The 17552-nt window shown below is 35.5% G+C and overlaps 1 protein-coding gene across 2 annotated transcripts in view; it reads right to left on the reverse strand.

Moving 5' to 3' along the window:
- Positions 1–17552, reverse strand: part of LOC136028321 (uncharacterized protein F21D5.5-like) — a 66891-nt gene that overhangs the window by 10284 nt on the left and 39055 nt on the right. For both annotated transcript variants that reach the window (XM_065706092.1, XM_065706091.1), the window contains exon 6: positions 11084–11193. In XM_065706092.1, the coding sequence (XP_065562164.1) occupies positions 11084–11193 (110 nt within the window). The remainder of the gene's footprint in view (positions 1–11083; positions 11194–17552) is intronic.

Raw genomic sequence — 17552 nt, forward strand, 5'->3', positions numbered from 1 at the left:
GATGAAATTCTGAACCTAAAGTCAAGTCTATTTCTTAGCTAGCTAACTAATCTGTGAATAAAAAAAATTACCGAAAGGGCGGGGTTTCCCTTTGGAAACTCCACCTTTCTTTCTGGCATTGGCTACCATTTCTCGCATAGCGCTTGAATAGTAATGCGATTGGCTTATGAAAATGTCTTAGATGCAATGTCATCATTCAAATTAAAGCGCCTTTTTTTCCACGGGATTATAGGAAAGTAGTTTCTCTTTCTCTTTGTCACAGCCTTGTGAAAATTACGATTTGATCTGTATAAACTGATTAACAATCTATTCAGATTACAAAATGTTGACGTTTTAATGCGAACATAAGTGAAAAAAAAATACGCAGTAAGGACACAAAAAACTACATTTTGCCAATAGCGTCTGCGGGAAAGGAGGCCTGTAGCCCCAACCCCCTTACACAATAGTCCTTCATTTCCAAACAATTTGTTATTTTGTTTTTGCTAGTGCGACTAATAAGGCATTCCTCAAAAGACAAATTCCTGCTCATATACTATGCTATGCGTATGTAATCTGGTTTGGCTATTTTACATTCAATATAAATCTTTTTAGGGACTACAGTTGCCAACCCCTATTGATTCGTCACTATTTCCTTTTTTTCTTTTTTCTTTTTTTATCACCTAGTGATTCATCTGGGCTAGTGATTTTCTCATTTTATTGGGCTAGCAATTTTCTTGTTTCATTAGTGATTATTTTAGAATTGTAAGAATACCACAGAAATAAAGTTTTCTTTGGTATGTAGTAATTTTTTGCCATAATATAGTAGAAGCCCATACTTAAATATAACATCTGAAAGGGTGATCCCAGTACCAGTGCAGAGGATATAAAATAAAACCTTTCATTTTTTTTTAATTTCGTTTATTCGCGTAAAGAACAAACGTCAACCGAAAAGAAGTCGACCAAAACGTAACCTGGCAGTGAGATCAATGTAAGGTGACTGTATTAATTTATAATAGTTATTTCGTGGTGGCTTCACACTAACAAAATTACCAGCTTAACTTTCAAATAGATAACTTCGAAGACCGATAATGACGAAAGTAAAACAGTTCAAAATAGGGATGATACCTTTTTATTGACAGGGAAATATAAAATTATTTAACTGGATATTTCGAACACATATACATTTTTTAACTTTCAAAGGAAATCACCACCGAAAATTTCAGGAAATATTTATCATAGATCTTCTCAGATCTATTATATATATAGAAGATATATTATATATTATCTTCTCAGATCTATTATTATATATTTATATTTATATTAGATCTATTTATATTTACATTTTTATTATATATTTATATTTATATTTAGATCTTCGGTAGCTTTGAATGGCTGCTCTTAAAAAACGGTTATTGCAATTAATTAAATTAATTAATGCATTATTAATTAATTAATTTAAAAAACGGTAACTGCAATTAATTTAATGGCCCTTAAAGCCCTACGGTTCCGAGGAAGGTTGCTAGAAGCTGGTTAGGGAAGAGTGAACTACTATGAGACAACTTTAGCTAGGGATTAAAAATACAAAAGAAATAGCCAAGACATACCGACACGGCATATAGGCGAGAATCCGAAAATATATTAATGACAAGTAACATGACAATTAATGAAAATATATGACAATTACTTTAATAATTTTGAAATAAATTAATGACAATTAATGAAAATATATTAATGACAAGTAACTTAAGCAGTAACTTGTTTGTAGGAGGGGAAGGGGGTAACTGATAAAACACACAAGATCTCATAATACAGTATAGAAACTTATTGAAAAAATTGTAAGAGTTACAATAAAAACACTGATAAAGTGTACAAAATGCATGATAAACCACACGAAACTATTGAGAAAACAATAATTTTTTTTTTTGGGGGGGGGAGGGCCTCTCACCTGATAATTTTTTTCTCGTGCTTCTTCCCCTCAAAATAATTTTGATCCTACCCCCCCCCCCCAAAAAAAAGATTGTTGTCTGATTGATACAAAAGTTGCAGAAATATATGTAATACATATCCAAGGGAAGATTTTTTTTTAACGCCACTCCCTTCCCGAACAAAAATCCTGGATACGACCCTGATCTGGAGAATTGTTTTCTTTTTTTTTACAGGATTGGAATAGAGATTACGTGAACTTTCAAATCCTTGGAAAGATTCCACGGTGTAAACTAAATCTTTATTAATATAAATAGTTGCAACATAATTTCAATCCTAACCAACGGAGAGCAGAGCTGGATGCGTTCGATTAATAAATACGCAACTAGTTAAAAATCAACTTTGGTTACCGTATCGAGTTTGGTCTCGTCCGATTTCGGTTATCGAAAGCAAACTATACATTTTTGTAAAATAATAAATTTGTATTCAGCGATACTGCTTAATCTCATTATGAGGCTACAGGACTCATAGTTACCTGTGTATTTAATAATAGGGAAAGGATCATTATTGCTTGATAATATTTTTTTGCTACACTTATTTTTCTAGTTTTACTCAAGATAATTGACATTTGCTGTTCATCGTATTGTTGATTTGCACAAGAGGATTCGAAGAGTATATACTATTTGTACTCTTTACTATTGGTCGAGGAGCAACTTTTAGGAAATGTTTTTTTTTCTTTGTTCACGTCAGAAAGGCCATTTTCCTCAACCCATCAGTGAAGTTAAGGTTATATCTTTATTTAGTTTTGCAATAATGTCAGTTGTGATAATTGACATTTGTTGTTCATCGTATTGTTAATTTGCACAAGAGGATTCGAAGAGGATTATACTCTATATAGAGATATACTATTTGTACTCTTTACTATTGGTCGAGGAGCAACTTTTAGGAAATGTTTTTTTTTTCTTTGTTCACGTCAGAAAGGCCATTTTCCTCAACCCATCAGTGAAGTTAAGGTTATATCTTTATTCAGTTTTGCAATAATGTCAGTTGTGATAATTGACATTTGCTGTTCATCGTGTTGTTAATTTGCACAAGAGGATTCGAAGAGGATTATACTCTATATAGAGATATACTATTTGTACTCTTTACTATTGGTCGAGGAGCAACTTTTAGGAAATGTTTTTTTTTTCTTTGTTCACGTCAGAAAGGCAATTTTCCTCAACCCATCAGTGAAGTTAAGGTTATATCTTTATTCAGTTTTGCAATAATGTCAGTTGTGATAATTGACATTTGTTGTTCATCTTGTTGTTAATTTGCACAAGAGGATTCGAAGAGGATTATACTCTATATAGAGATATACTATTTGTACTCTTTACTATTGGTCGAGGAGCAACTTTTAGGAAATGTTTTTTTTTTCTTTGTTCACGTCAGAAAGGCCATTTTCCTCAACCCATCAGTGAAGTTAAGGTTATATCTTTATTCAGTTTTGCAATAATGTCAGTTGTGATAATTGACATTTGCTGTTCATCGTGTTGTTAATTTGCACAAGAGGATTCGAAGAGGATTATACTCTATATAGAGATATACTATTTGTACTCTTTACTATTGGTCGAGGAGCAACTTTTAGGAAATGTTTTTTTTTTCTTTGTTCACGTCAGAAAGGCCATTTTCCTCAACCCATCAGTGAAGTTAAGGTTATATCTTTATTCAGTTTTGCAATAATGTCAGTTGTGATAATTGACATTTGCTGTTCATCGTGTTGTTAATTTGCACAAGAGGATTCGAAGAGGATTATACTCTATATAGAGATATACTATTTGTACTCTTTACTATTGGTCGAGGAGCAACTTTTAGGAAATGTTTTTTTTTCTTTGTTCACGTCAGAAAGGCCATTTTCCTCAACCCATCAGTGAAGTTAAGGTTATATCTTTATTCAGTTTTGCAATAATGTCAGTTGTGATAATTGACATTTGCTGTTCATCGTGTTGTTAATTTGCACAAGAGGATTCGAAGAGGATTATACTCTATATAGAGATATACTATTTGTACTCTTTACTATTGGTCGAGGAGCAACTTTTAGGAAATGTTTTTTTTTCTTTGTTCACGACAGAAAGGCCATTTTCCTCCACCCATCAGTGAAGTTAAGGTTATATCTTTATTCAGTTTTGCAATTATGTCAGTTATGATAATTGACATTTGCTGTTCATCGTGTTGTTAATTTGCACAAGAGGATTCGAAGAGGATTATACTCTATATAGAGATATACTATTTGTACTCTTTACTATTGGTCGAGGAGCAACTTTTAGGAAATGTTTTTTTTTCTTTGTTCACGTCAGAAAGGCAATTTTCCTCAACCCATCAGTGAAGTTAAGGTTATATCTTTATTCAGTTTTGCAATAATGTCAGTTGTGCTAAAATGAATTTTTCTTGTGTATCTTGATCACACCTTGGAACTGTCTCGATGCATACAATAATTCCCATAGCCAGGATAAGGCGCCTACGCCGGATATTCCAGAGGCAAACCCGATTTCGAAAAATAGGCTATTACGTGTTAAAATATTGTTGAAAAATTGCATAAATCTAAAGATTCTAGAGTTCATAGGTCTGAGTGTTCCCTCTCCTTCGATATCCCTGATTAACAATTAAATAGTAAAATGCAAACTCTGTTGAGTTGATAAACCCATAATTTATTTTTTTTATACTATATTTATAATATAATTTTATTTTATTATTATATTATTAATCCATATAATTAATATATAAAAATATTTTCTTATATTAACTTATTATTGAGTTTTATAATAATTAATTTATTATATTATATTAATATTTATATCATCATAGTAAAATACAAACTCTGTTGAATTGATAAGCCCATAATTTATTTTTTTACATTATATTTATAATATTAATTTATTTTTGTATTATTAATCAATATAATTAACATATAAAATATTTTCTTATATTAATTTATTATTAAATTTAATTGATTTATTATATCTGTTTCTCAAATTCTTGAATACAAGATCTTCGAAGCCGATTAGTTTCTTTGCACAGTTTGTTAAAAATGATTAAGGAATTTCTACCTTTTGCGCATAAAAAAGACACGAAGTCTCCACCGATTTTAAAAAACTTTGCAAATAAACTTTATTCAAGAATTTGAGAAAAATATAATATAATCAATTAATCATTTAAAATGTAATAATAAATTAAAAGAAGAAAATATTTTATATGTCAATTATCTAAATATTTTATTTCATTTTTATACTATTAAATTAATATGAAAACACCAAATTAATATTATAAAATATAATACGAAAAATTATAATAAATTATTATAAAATACAGAAAAAGGGAACAAGAAAGGTAAGCAGAAAGTCATTAATTAAAGGGTAAGTGGTAGTAAGAAGATTGAAACTCTAATTAGCCTGAAAGTAGGTCATAGTGTAGTTGTTGGAAGTGAGAAGAATTTTTTGATGTTTTATTTTTCAAATAACAAGTAAATGATAGGCGGAAGTCCATACAATTAAATTGATGAAAATACTGAGTCTTTTAAACATGGCGGGGGTTTGGGGATGGAAATGAATATTGATGAAACTAATATGAAGCAGTTAAATCATATAAAAGGAATGAAGTTGCATTCATTTGGGAGTGATTGTTTTTATCTGTAAAAATTTAAACTGGTGTTGGTATATTTATTACCATATTTGGTTTATCTGACAAAATTATCACAGGGGGAAACAGGGTGAGTTTCCCCCTCGATTAAAAGAAGCCAAATTTATCCCTGTGTTAAAAGGAGCTTCCAAAATGTATCTCTCAAATTGAAGAAACATGTCTATGTTGCCTTTATTTTCAAAACAATATGGAATGCGTATAGAGGGTTACATAGTCCTGAACAAATATGGATTTTTTATCGAAACACAGTTCGGATTCAGGAAAGACAATTCTGCTGTTCACGCAGTTCATCCTCCAACAGACTGCACTAACTCTGCGTTTCAGCGCGGTGAACTAGTATTTTTTTATTTTCGTAAACTTATTCTTTCTATTTTCATAGGTACTTTCTATTTCATAAGTAATCATTCACCGGGATAGAACCCAGTTTGTTGCAAGGAAAGCCGATGAAATAGAACTGGCTGCAAAAAAGAAAGACATGGGTAGCCTATTCAAGCATCTCCGAGACCTCACGGAAAATAAAACTCCCGCCTTGGGTCCTGTCCTGTCCAGGAATAGGACACTTTTTTCTGATGAAGGTTCTCTTCTTGAGCGGTGGAAGGACCACTTCTGTTCGCTCCTCAACAATACTAGCCCATCTGTGCCTCCTAATGATAGCCCCAGCCAATCTTACAGTTAAAGACCTGAAACAGATGCTCCTCCAGAAGAGCCTTTCAGCCCCTCAGAAATCGGATATGCAGTAAAAAGGCTCAAGAATAATAAAGCTGCTGGTATCTGCGGCTTAAGCTCAAAGCTGCTAAAATATGAGGTCATGCAATGCTCCTGTTTCTCCACACATTGTTCTCTACAATCTGGTAAACAGAGATAATTCCTGAGGATTGGCGGAAGGGTGTCATCATCCCCTTATGGAAGAGGAAAGGCTCAAGAAGCAACTGCTCTAACTACCGGGGAATAACCCTAATGTCGGTCCCTGGCAAACTGTTTTCAATGGTCCTGCTGGATCGATGTCAGAATATCATTCGAAAAATCTGGCGACCGAAGCAGGCTGGTTTTATGTCGGACCGTACAATCATCGAGCAGATTTTCAAGATTCGACAAATAGTAGAGAATACCACAGAGTTCCAACAGAACTGTTGCCTTCGTCGACTTCCGTGCTGCATTTGACTCAGTCTATCGAGAAGCTCTTTGGTGGATTCTAGAGTTGACTGGCCTATCTGAGAAATATTCCAGATTTCTCAAAGCGCTGCACCATGGGACGGAGAGCTGTGTACAAGTAAATGGTCAGCGCAGGCCGTTCTTTCAAATCGCAACAGAGGTGCGTCAAGGATGTGCAGAGGCCCCAGAGCTCTTCGATTTCATCGTAGATTACATTATGACAAAAACCACTTCACGTCTCAGCTTTGGGCTCAAATTCAGAGATTGTGCCATCACAGATGTTGATTTTGCCGATGACTTGGCCATTCTGGCGGACTCCATGGAGCAGCTGCTGGAAGCGCTCCTAATTCTACGAGAAGAGGCTGCCAAAGTAGGAATGCGTATAGACTGGAATAAAAATAAAATTATGGCCATAGACCCGTCTTCTCCTACTGTTATCTCTCCAGTTAGCCTGGACGGCACCACTGGCATCGAAACTGTTCAATACTTTACCTACCTGGGCTCCATAATTTCTTCAGAAGGCTCGCTTCTCCCTGAGCTGCAAGCGAGATTATCCAAAGCGTCTCCTGTCAAGGCCATACTGAATCATCACCTCTGGCGAAAACCAAACATCAGTCGTACAACTAAACTGCGGATCTTTAACGCTCTAGTTGGCTCTGTAATGCTTTACGAAGCTGAGACATGACAAGCATCAGCTACAACCCTCAAGAAAATCGACGTACTACATGCGAAGAGCCTGAGGAGGATCGAGGGCCTACGATTGTCCGACTTCGTCAGCAATGATAAGCTTTTGCAGCTCACAAAGCAGTCTCGGTTTTCGACTCAAGCAGCCGAGCGAACCTTACGATGCTTCGGGCACCTGCTTCGAATGGCACCACATCTACCCGCAAAGATGATCTACGACTTTGACCCTAACAAAGCCGGTTGGAAGCGACCTCAAAGCCCACTGAAGAAACGTTGGTCCGACAGCTTGTCCGAGTTCTTAACGATGGCAAACATCAGACAGGGCAAAGAGCAAATACTCGCTAAGGACCGAAGTGGACGAAGGAGCAGACGTTACTCTTTACTCCGAGCAGCACCGGCAGGAGACTTAAGTCAAAAGTAAGTAAAAGTGATCTTTCACAAGCTTCAGTAATAGCACCCCTAACGAACCTTGCTTGGGTAGATTTTCTTCTCGCAAAATTTCCAAATACCACATTTTTGTAGATAGGAGTTAGAAATCCCTACAGTAAGGTTCTTTGAATATGATGGCGATTTTCATTCCGGTCACTTGACTTTGTTGGGGGTGTTTCCCCTTTTTTTCGAAAAACAGATATATTTTCTTAGACTAGCTTTTGATGAATAGCATTATAATTAATGAATTTTATATGTTTAAAATCAACATAAAAAGCCAATTCTTTTTATGTATTAACTACCAGAATTCTTGTTTTTAGAATTTCAGTTATTCTTAGGCCTGGTTAATCTTTACTTACAGCTTTTGACATAAAACTGTTTGATCACTGTTTGAGCAGGAGGTTTGGCCTGAATTTCGCCTCCTCTTTAGTGTCCCTGATTAACTTTTACACAACAAAATATAAAATTCGGTCAAATTTGTTTTGCTCCTTTGTGCCCGAGGCACACACCAGTCACACGTGTCAACAAAAAGCCAGGTTTTACGAATAACGCGAGTTTTTCTTGATTTTAGTGTTACATTTCTATTTCAAAAGCCGTAACACGGCAAGTAATTAGTTTGAAAAGCTTGCGTGAACACTAGCTTGTTTACAAACTTAAAAAGCTTTAGCTTTTTTAGAAAGCTAAAGAATTAGCTTACCCCAGGAATCTTAATAGTGTTGCATTATTCTCTTTTTAGCCAATATTTGTCTTATGGATGTTTGCTGTGGACAGGTTCTTCTGTGTAAAGTTTTAAAAGAGCTCCTATTTTACAAAATAAAGTTGTTCGTCCGTTAGTTCCTGAAGAAATCTGGGGGTGAAAAAGCGGGAAACGTCGAATGATTTGCCAACAACAACCATGGATTGCACTCCCAGCCCAAAGCAGTATCAGAAGATCAGCACCTACGCTACACAGGTCAGCACACGAAAAAGAAGCCTTTTGGAACGGAGGTCAGCAGTCTGTCAAGTGATTACGTGAAAATAGTACTTTGTGTTGTTTTATAAGCTTAATCTTTTAAATGTTCATTTTATTTATTTATTTATCACCCGTCATTCCACAGAAGAAAGACGGAGCATAAAAAGTAAAAAAGAAAAGGGGAAAAATATTACACTTCCACACAAAGAAGAAAAACAACCACTATGAACTAAAAACTCACCAATCTACAACTGAATGTACATACATATATATACTTAAATTTTGATAATTGTGCTCCAGGGGTGGGATTGGACTTTTGAATTATGCTTACTAATCAATTTGGAAATGGCAAGCTCAAGATCAGTTATTTTATACATTTTAACCATTTTAGTATTTCTTGTCCAAGGAGGAAGTCGAAGTAAATACTTGGAAAGTTAAGAGAATATTAGTTACTTTTGTTTATCTATGTTTGAATCAATACTCACTTGGGTGATTTTAGAAAATATTTAGACTCAACTCATTTTATCATTCACAAGGCTATCATTTCATTTTATAAGGCTGGCAGAAAATACTGACCAGCTCAAAAGTAGATTGAAAAGTTATCCTCTGGGAATTCAATATTGGGTTATATCCTTTTTGTTTTCAATGATTACATAACAAATGAGGTGTGCAGAGAAGCCTTTTGGAACCAGGTTCCGAAGAAATCTTGAAGTATTTACCCTTTTCCTGTGTTTGTTGAATATTCACAACGTTTTTTTCTTTTGTTTTCTTTTTCTTTTTCTTTTTACTCCCCTTACAAATAGTCTTGGATACATGCTTGGCTTCAGCCTAAGTCTACAATTTCAATGAAGAGGTTTGTAAGCATAGAATCATATGAATAAGTTTAAACTAATTGGATGACCTGATAATAAAGCGATAGTTATGATAAATGTGTCAAAAAGCAAGGTTATAGCCATACAGCGGGAAAGAGAAATATAATGACTAATAACAAGAGAAATGACATGGAAATTGCGAACCTTTTGGGTATCTGCGGAAATTTTTCCGGTTGGACAATCGAGTAGGATCCCCCCCGCTAAACATAATTGCATTGCATGCGTGATTGGCTGTAGCTTAAGCCTGCAACTTCAAGGAAGATGTTTGTATGCATAAAATCATTTGAATAAGTTTCAACTAACTAGATGATCTAATAATGAAGCAGAAATTTATGACAGAGGTAAAAGGAAACAAGGTTAAAGCCACACAATAGAATAGAGCAACATAAATACTAATAAAAACGAGAAATGACAAGTAATTTTTGAGCCTATTGGGTATCTGTGGCAGTTTTTGCGGTTGGGGGATCTATTAGGACCCCCCTCCCCCGTAAAAAATTGTATTGCATACTGGATATTGGTTAATGGATGCACCCAAAGCCTAGAATCACGTGTATAGGTTTAAACTAATCAGAAGACCTGTAAGGCTTAAAAATATGTCAGAAACCCAAACTTTATATTTTTTCCTCACTATACTTAATCTCAAACAACTGAAGGACGTGCATACAGTAATATGGTATTATGATATACAATCCTCAACAATTTATTTCCATGATTTGGGTATAACTCCAATTTCTTCTGCCCACAGCGTCTGCTCCAAGAAGTATCGCCTTTCCCCAGTCAAATCAGAAAGAGCTAGAATCTCAATCAGATACCAAATTCCCAATATTGTAAATAAACTTAACTTAGTAGAAATGTCCCCAAGTTTCAACAGCCTATTTTCTTTGAAAAAACATATTTCAAAAGTAGTTCTTTGCCTGGATGTCGGGATTGATGAATAATAGATTTTAGTGTGGATTTTGGCTGTGGTGTTCTCGTGCTGGGGTGGCCTCTTCTGTTATCTCCTACCTTTTGCTTTATTGTATGTTTTTTCCTTTTTTTTCTTTCTATTATTTCGGCATTTTCTTACCTCTGTTTTATGGCCGACACATCGAGCCCTTCTCCCCGTCGTCCAGTTTACAAAATTATTTATTATGTAATCAGGTCAATAAAGCATGTTGTCTTGTGTATGTCCTATTATCTACACACCCAACCTTACGAGCTCTGTTCTCTGTCGGTGGTTAATATTTTGTTTTTGTATTTTAAAGTATATTAAATAAAGTATCTATCTATCTATATATATACCTGATAATAAGCAGAAATTTATGACAGAGGCGAAAGGAAACAAGGTTAAAGCTACAGAGAAGGAGAGAGAAACAGGGTTACTAATTAGAAAACTGAGAAATATAAAGAGAATTAGAGACACAGAGAATTTGTGAACCTCTTGGGTATCTGCGGCAATTTTTGCTGTTGGAGGGTCGAGCAGCTCCATCGTACTTCGGACACTTCTTGGGTCAAATTCTGGCATTTTATACTGCACGGACTTTTGGCCTAGAATCGTTAGACAGTTAATAAAACTTCTTTAGAAAGAACATTCTAAGGAGGAAAAAGGTAGCCTCCTGCACGGCATTTCGAATGAGCAATTTACACACCATTTCCCGTGCAACGTTTAATAATACATTAGTCTGTGACCTAGAGTCGTTACATTATTAATACACCTTCTTTACAAAGAAATTCATATGATTTAAAGGAATCCCATATTTCATGCAGCGTTTGCAATGGATCATTTTATAATGCACTGGCCTTTAACCTAGAATTGCTGCCTTGTACGTTCAAGCAATTTCTATGCAGAGAATATCAAGGAACCTTTAACAGACTCAGAATTTTTCAGTGCAGCGTTTTAAGATACACTGGCCATTTACCTAAAATCACTGAATTGTGAGACTACGTACTTTTTATGCAAAAGAAGAGTCAGCGTTTTACACGGCATTGCTGGCGAAGCATTTTATAATTGCACTAGCCTTTAATCTAGAATCATCGCATTGTAAACTTATACATTTCCTATGCAAAGAAATGAGTAGAACATTTGAAAGAAACAATACTTTAGACTGCATTTCCAGTGCAGCATTTTATAACATACTGACCTTCAACCTTGAGTCACTGCACTGTAAGTTCACCTAATTTCTGTGCAAAGAAAAGGAATCAGCGTTTTGCACGCCATTTCTGGCGATGCATTTTATATGGCACCTGCCTTTAAGCTTGAATCATTGCATTGTAAGCTTACACAATTTATATGCAAAATTAGTCGTGGAACCTTTAAAAGAATCACCATTTTAGACTGCATTTCCAATGTAGTATTTATAATGAACCGGCCTATAACCTAGAATCACTGCATTGTAAGTCTACACAATTTCTATGCAAAGTCGTAGAGCTTTTAAAAGAGTCACCATTTTAGATTGCATTTCCAATGCGGCATTTTACAATGCACCAGCCTTTAACCTAGAATCACTGCATTGTAAGTCTACACAATTTCTGTGCAAAGTAAGTCGTAGAGCTTTTAAAAGAATCACCATTTTAGACTGCATTTCCAATGCGGCATTTTACAATGCACCAGCCTTTAACCTAGAATCACTGCATTGTAAGTCTACACAATTTCTGTGCAAAGTAAGTCGTAGAGCTTTTAAAAGAATCACCATTTTAGACTGCATTTCCAATGCGGCATTTTACAATGCACCAGCCTTTAACCTAGAATCACTGCATTGTAAGTTTACGCAGTTTCTATGCAAAGAAAGTCAAGGAACCATTTAAAGGATCAACATTTTTGACTGTACTTCCAGTGAAGCATTTTTTTTACTTCACGATAAACTTCAAAAACACTATGGCACTAATGCTGCTGAAATCACGCAAAAAGGTCCCAACCTAGACAAAGGTGCCAATTTCAGCTGACTTGGAGGCCAGAGTTACCATTGAAATACTGATGAGAGGAGGTTACCCCTGCTTAAAGAATCTTAGTAGCCTTCTACTAGACACATAGATATTTAGTTTTAACAGTTTGCAATATTTTTTGCAGTTAGCAGTTAGCCCTCAGAGCGAATATTGTTAGTTATACCCTAGGGGTATACAAGGTTTTTATAGAAAGCGTTGTTGTAGAAACTTTAAAAAGGGCTCATTCTGCTGGAAATCGAGAGGGCTAGTGCCCTCTCGAGAGGGCTAGGGCTTTTGATACTTAATAGTAATCGGAGGTCGAATGCCCTCCTTTCACTCCCTTCATTTCTCCAAGCACTTCCGGTCAAAATCTTGATATAGTCATTTTGTTCAACGTAGTTGAAAAGTCCGAAAATTTTGTCTTTGAATATGACAACCTCCACAGCCCTGGGGACAGGGTTTGTAAGTTATGCCCCTGGGGCATATCAGGTTTTTATAGAAAGTGTCGTCGCAGAAACTTTATAAAGGGCTCATCCAATTGGAAATGGAGGGGACTAGTGCCTTTGTTATCAATCGAAAGTGATCGGAGGGCAAATGTTCCCCTCACTACTCCCATCATTTCCTAAAATACTTCCAATCAAAATTTTAAGATAGGCATTTTGTTCAACGTAGTGGAAAGTTCCAGAAATTATGTCTTTGAGGACGACAAATACCCTCCCCCTAGCCCTCAGGGCAAGGATTATAAGTCATACCCTGGGGGCACATAAGGTTTTCATAGAAAGCGTGGTCATAAAAACTTCAGAGGGGGCTTATTGAATCGGTAATCAGAAGTTCAAGTGCCATTTTTAAGAGTCGAAGTGATCAGAGGGCAGCTACTCCCCCATATACACACGTAATATTGTCCTGAAAAGCATCTAATAGAAGTATTGAGATCACTTTATTCAGAACAGTCAAAATTTATATAACGACGCTTTTGGGGTTAAAACATACCCCAGAGCCTGGGGCCGAGGGTTGTAAGTTATGCCCCGGGGGCATTTAAGGTTTTTATGGAAGGGATGGTTGTATAAACTTTAGAGGAGGCTCATTTGGCTGAAAATGGGATGTTCTAGTTCCTTTCTAAGAGTCAAAAGTGATGGAGAGCAGCTAGACCCCCCCCACCCCAACTAACCCCCTTCACCAAACGAATTTGATTAAATTTGTGTGATGTCTATTTTGCCCCTCCCCCTCGATGCCTTATGGCAAGGGCTGCAAGTAATGCAATTTGTTCATTGTTTACATATTATAGTATATGTTATTGAGAGGAGGTATGCTAGTTTGACTTCTACTTTCCCAAAATACGAAGGGCATTAAGAAAAGTCTTTCAGGGAATGTCGAGGGGAGTTTTTGAACTACATCATAACATGTTGTGTGTATATGGATTGTCAAAAGGGTGTCTCTCAGGAATGACTGAGTACATTAATTTGGAATTTTCAGAAAATCAGAGATCAATTGACCAAAAAGGTAATATTTGCATATTACTACTACTACAACTACTGCTGCTTCAACTGCTACCCCAAGTACTATTACTGCTACCACTACTATCACTAAAACTAATACTTCTGTAGCGAGTACTAATAAAGCTAAGGATAATGAAACTAAATCAAAACACAGTGTGTGTATACAGATTGCTGATACGGGCGTATCAGCAATATTTTTGGAACAGCTTATCATACCAAGAGGAAACTTCAGGGGCATCATGAGTGGGATGCTCAGCTGACCATAAGGCAAAATGTAACTGTTACTACTGTTATTATTACTGCTGCTACTACTGTTACTGCTAATAATTATACACTATTACTGTTACTACTGTTCCTACTACTACCACTACCACTATGATACTAGTATAATTAAGGCTACACGTATGAAGGTAAAAATTTGACAGAATATTGAGGGGAAATTTGAACTAAATCAAAACGCATTATGCGCATGTAGATTGTCAAAAGGGCGCACCTCAAGAATTGATTTGAGTATTAAGTTGAATCTTTCGGAGAATGCTTAAATGGGAAGATAAGTTGACAAAAAGGTAATATACGCTTCTCGCTACTAACACTAATACAACTGTTACTTATCCTTATACTCCTAAACTACTGCAACTACTACTTCAGTTGCAAAACTTGTAAATTTTAGAGTATTAAGATGAAAAGGGCATCAAAAGGGGGCCAGAAGCGCATATCAACAATATTTTTGGAATGGCTTAACATGTCAAGGTAAAACTTCCGGGGCCTCATGAAAGCAATATTCAACTAACCAAAAGGCAACATGCCCACGCTAATAATACTGCTGCTAATACGACACTAGCCCTATAACTACTTTTACTACCACCAAAACTTCTGTGATAATAGTACTATTAAAGCTATGTCTATGAAGGTAAAATTTGAGAGAATATTGATGGCAAATTCGAACTAACAAAAGAGACGATGTGTATTTAGATTGCCAAAATACCGTATCCTAAGAATTGGTTTGTTTATTAAGTTGGAACTCTCAGAGGATACTTTAAGGTGATGATCAATTGACCAAAAGGCAATATGTGCACACTAATACTAATACTAATGCTACTGCAACATTTACTAGTTCTACTACTACTATTACTATTATTCCAATTACTACTTCTATCGCAGCTACTTGTAAGGTTAAGGGTATTAAGATAAAAATTTCAAAAGTATACGAATATACAAGTTAAAAAAGAGCACATCGACAGTATCATAGCAATGGCTAAGTGCATAAAGTTGAGTAGTTATACTGCTACTGTGACTACTATTACAACTATGCCTAAGGGCATGAAGGTGAAATTTTCAGAGAATATTGCCGAAAATTTCTGTTGTACGGATAACCACCTGCCATCCGTATGCAGGTTGTCAAAAAGGCATATCAGCAATATCTTAAGAAAAGTTTCGTATGTGAAATTAAAACTTGCAGCGCTTGTTGTGGGGGATGTTGAAACTAACCAAAAGACAATATTTGCATCATAATACTAGTGCTTCTACTCCTACAACTACTACTACTGCTACTACTACTACTGCTACTAAAGCTAAAACTACTAGTATTAACTCTTAATACTACTGCTAGCAAAGCTACAACTACTACTATTAACTCTACTCCTACTGCTACTACTATAACTACTGATGCTATTAATACTACTAATAAATCCAAGGGTATTAAAGCGAAAATTTTGGGTAATGTTGTAACTGTATTGAAATAAATCGAAACACAATATGTTCACACAGATTGTCAAGAGAACGTATCAGCAATGCTTCAGGATCGGTTAGTGGTGTTAAGTTAAAGATTTCATCGTGTATTGAAGAGGATGTTGAAAAAAAAGGTGCTATGTGCAAACTCCTACAAATGGTACTACTGCTACTACAACTAATGCTACTACACTAGCTAAGGGTATTAAGGTGAAGCCTTTAATGAATATTTAGGCGGATGCTGAACTAAATAAAAACGAACAATGATCATGTAAATTGTCAATAGGGTGAAAAAACAATATCGCAATAATGGCTCATATTATTAAGTTAGATCTTCCAAGGTAAGTTGTGACAGATTTTGAACTAACCAGAAGACACTATGTGTATACTTTTGATACTACTTCTACGGTTACTGTGACTACTGACACATAAGGGCATTAAGTTGAAACGTTTAGGGGGAGTTTCAATTAAAAGAAAAAACTATACGCATGCAAGCATTAAAGAGCAATATCATAGGCAGCACTGTTCTATCATTGCAAGTAATATTATTCATATTTTAAAGGAGCTAATTTGGTTGGAAATCTAGTACCCTTTTTTAAGAGTAAAAAGTGATTGTGGGCAATCAACCCTCCCCTTTAGCTCATAATTTTCCAAACACTTCCAATAAAATTTAATGTAGCTATTTTGTTCAGCATAGCTAAATGGTCTTGTAACTGCAGCTCCTGGGCTACTGCACAGGTCTACCCCCCACAGTTATTCAATTTGCCCAAGGACGGTCAAGCGGAGGTCTTGACCGAAATATTTGAATAATTTTCAAGTTTTTTCACTGGCTGTGTATTGTCCTCGTTCTTCTTTTCTTTGCAATTTTGTGTTTTATCATGATTAGCCAGTGTGGTTTCAGAAATTATTTATGAATAAACTAAACTAGAGCAGACTGAACATTATGACCTTGCTATTACCTAAATGCGTTATCATAAACCTTATGCAATTCCCCGTCACCGTGGTTGCGGCGCAAACTGGTATAAAACAGTCTCTAGCCCAGAGTAACCAAAAATTAAAAACCTTTTTGAAAAAAAAACTTTCCAGCAAGGAAGATCGTTATTTGAAGCTAATTCAGGAGTGGTACCATTATCTCGATTAATCTTAAAGGCAAAAGTTTATTGGAAAGCAAATTTATGAGAATTTTAAAAATTAGCCTTAAACACGACAAAAATTGCGTTGCATCGAAATGAAAATAGCGAAATTAGAATAATAGCCGAAAACACCATTTAGGAAAATTACATAAATTAAAAAAATGCCAAAGCCATCGTACTGTTTACAGAAGGGCCAAAGGGTAGTTCAGGTTATGACTATAAGTGTAATAATACTGCTTGTCAAGGAAAATATAAACTACAGACAAAAGGGTATCAACCAAATGTACTTGAGCAAAAGGTGCTGTGGGTTTTGGCTCAAAAAGTGTTTTATTCTTTGAATAAATTGAACTAGAACAAATTAAGGAACATTAGGACTTCGGTATTATCTAAAAGCGCTATCATAACCCTTCTAGCCGGGTCATCATAACCCGTGAAAAGTAGACAGATGGATAGTAGGCACTAAAATAGCAGGTAGTAGAATAAAAATCTGAAAAAGGAAAGAACTGCTTCCTCAACGATCAGAAAAGAACTGCGATACCTAAAGAACCATGTGGTTGAATGAGGTTGTACCTCAATGCAATTGCTCATCATCATGGGTTAAAAGCCAAAATGCATACAATAACCAAAA

The sequence above is a fragment of the Artemia franciscana genome, chromosome 6 (assembly GCF_032884065.1).
Source record: "Artemia franciscana chromosome 6, ASM3288406v1, whole genome shotgun sequence".
Classification (NCBI taxonomy): Eukaryota; Metazoa; Arthropoda; class Branchiopoda; order Anostraca; family Artemiidae; genus Artemia; species Artemia franciscana.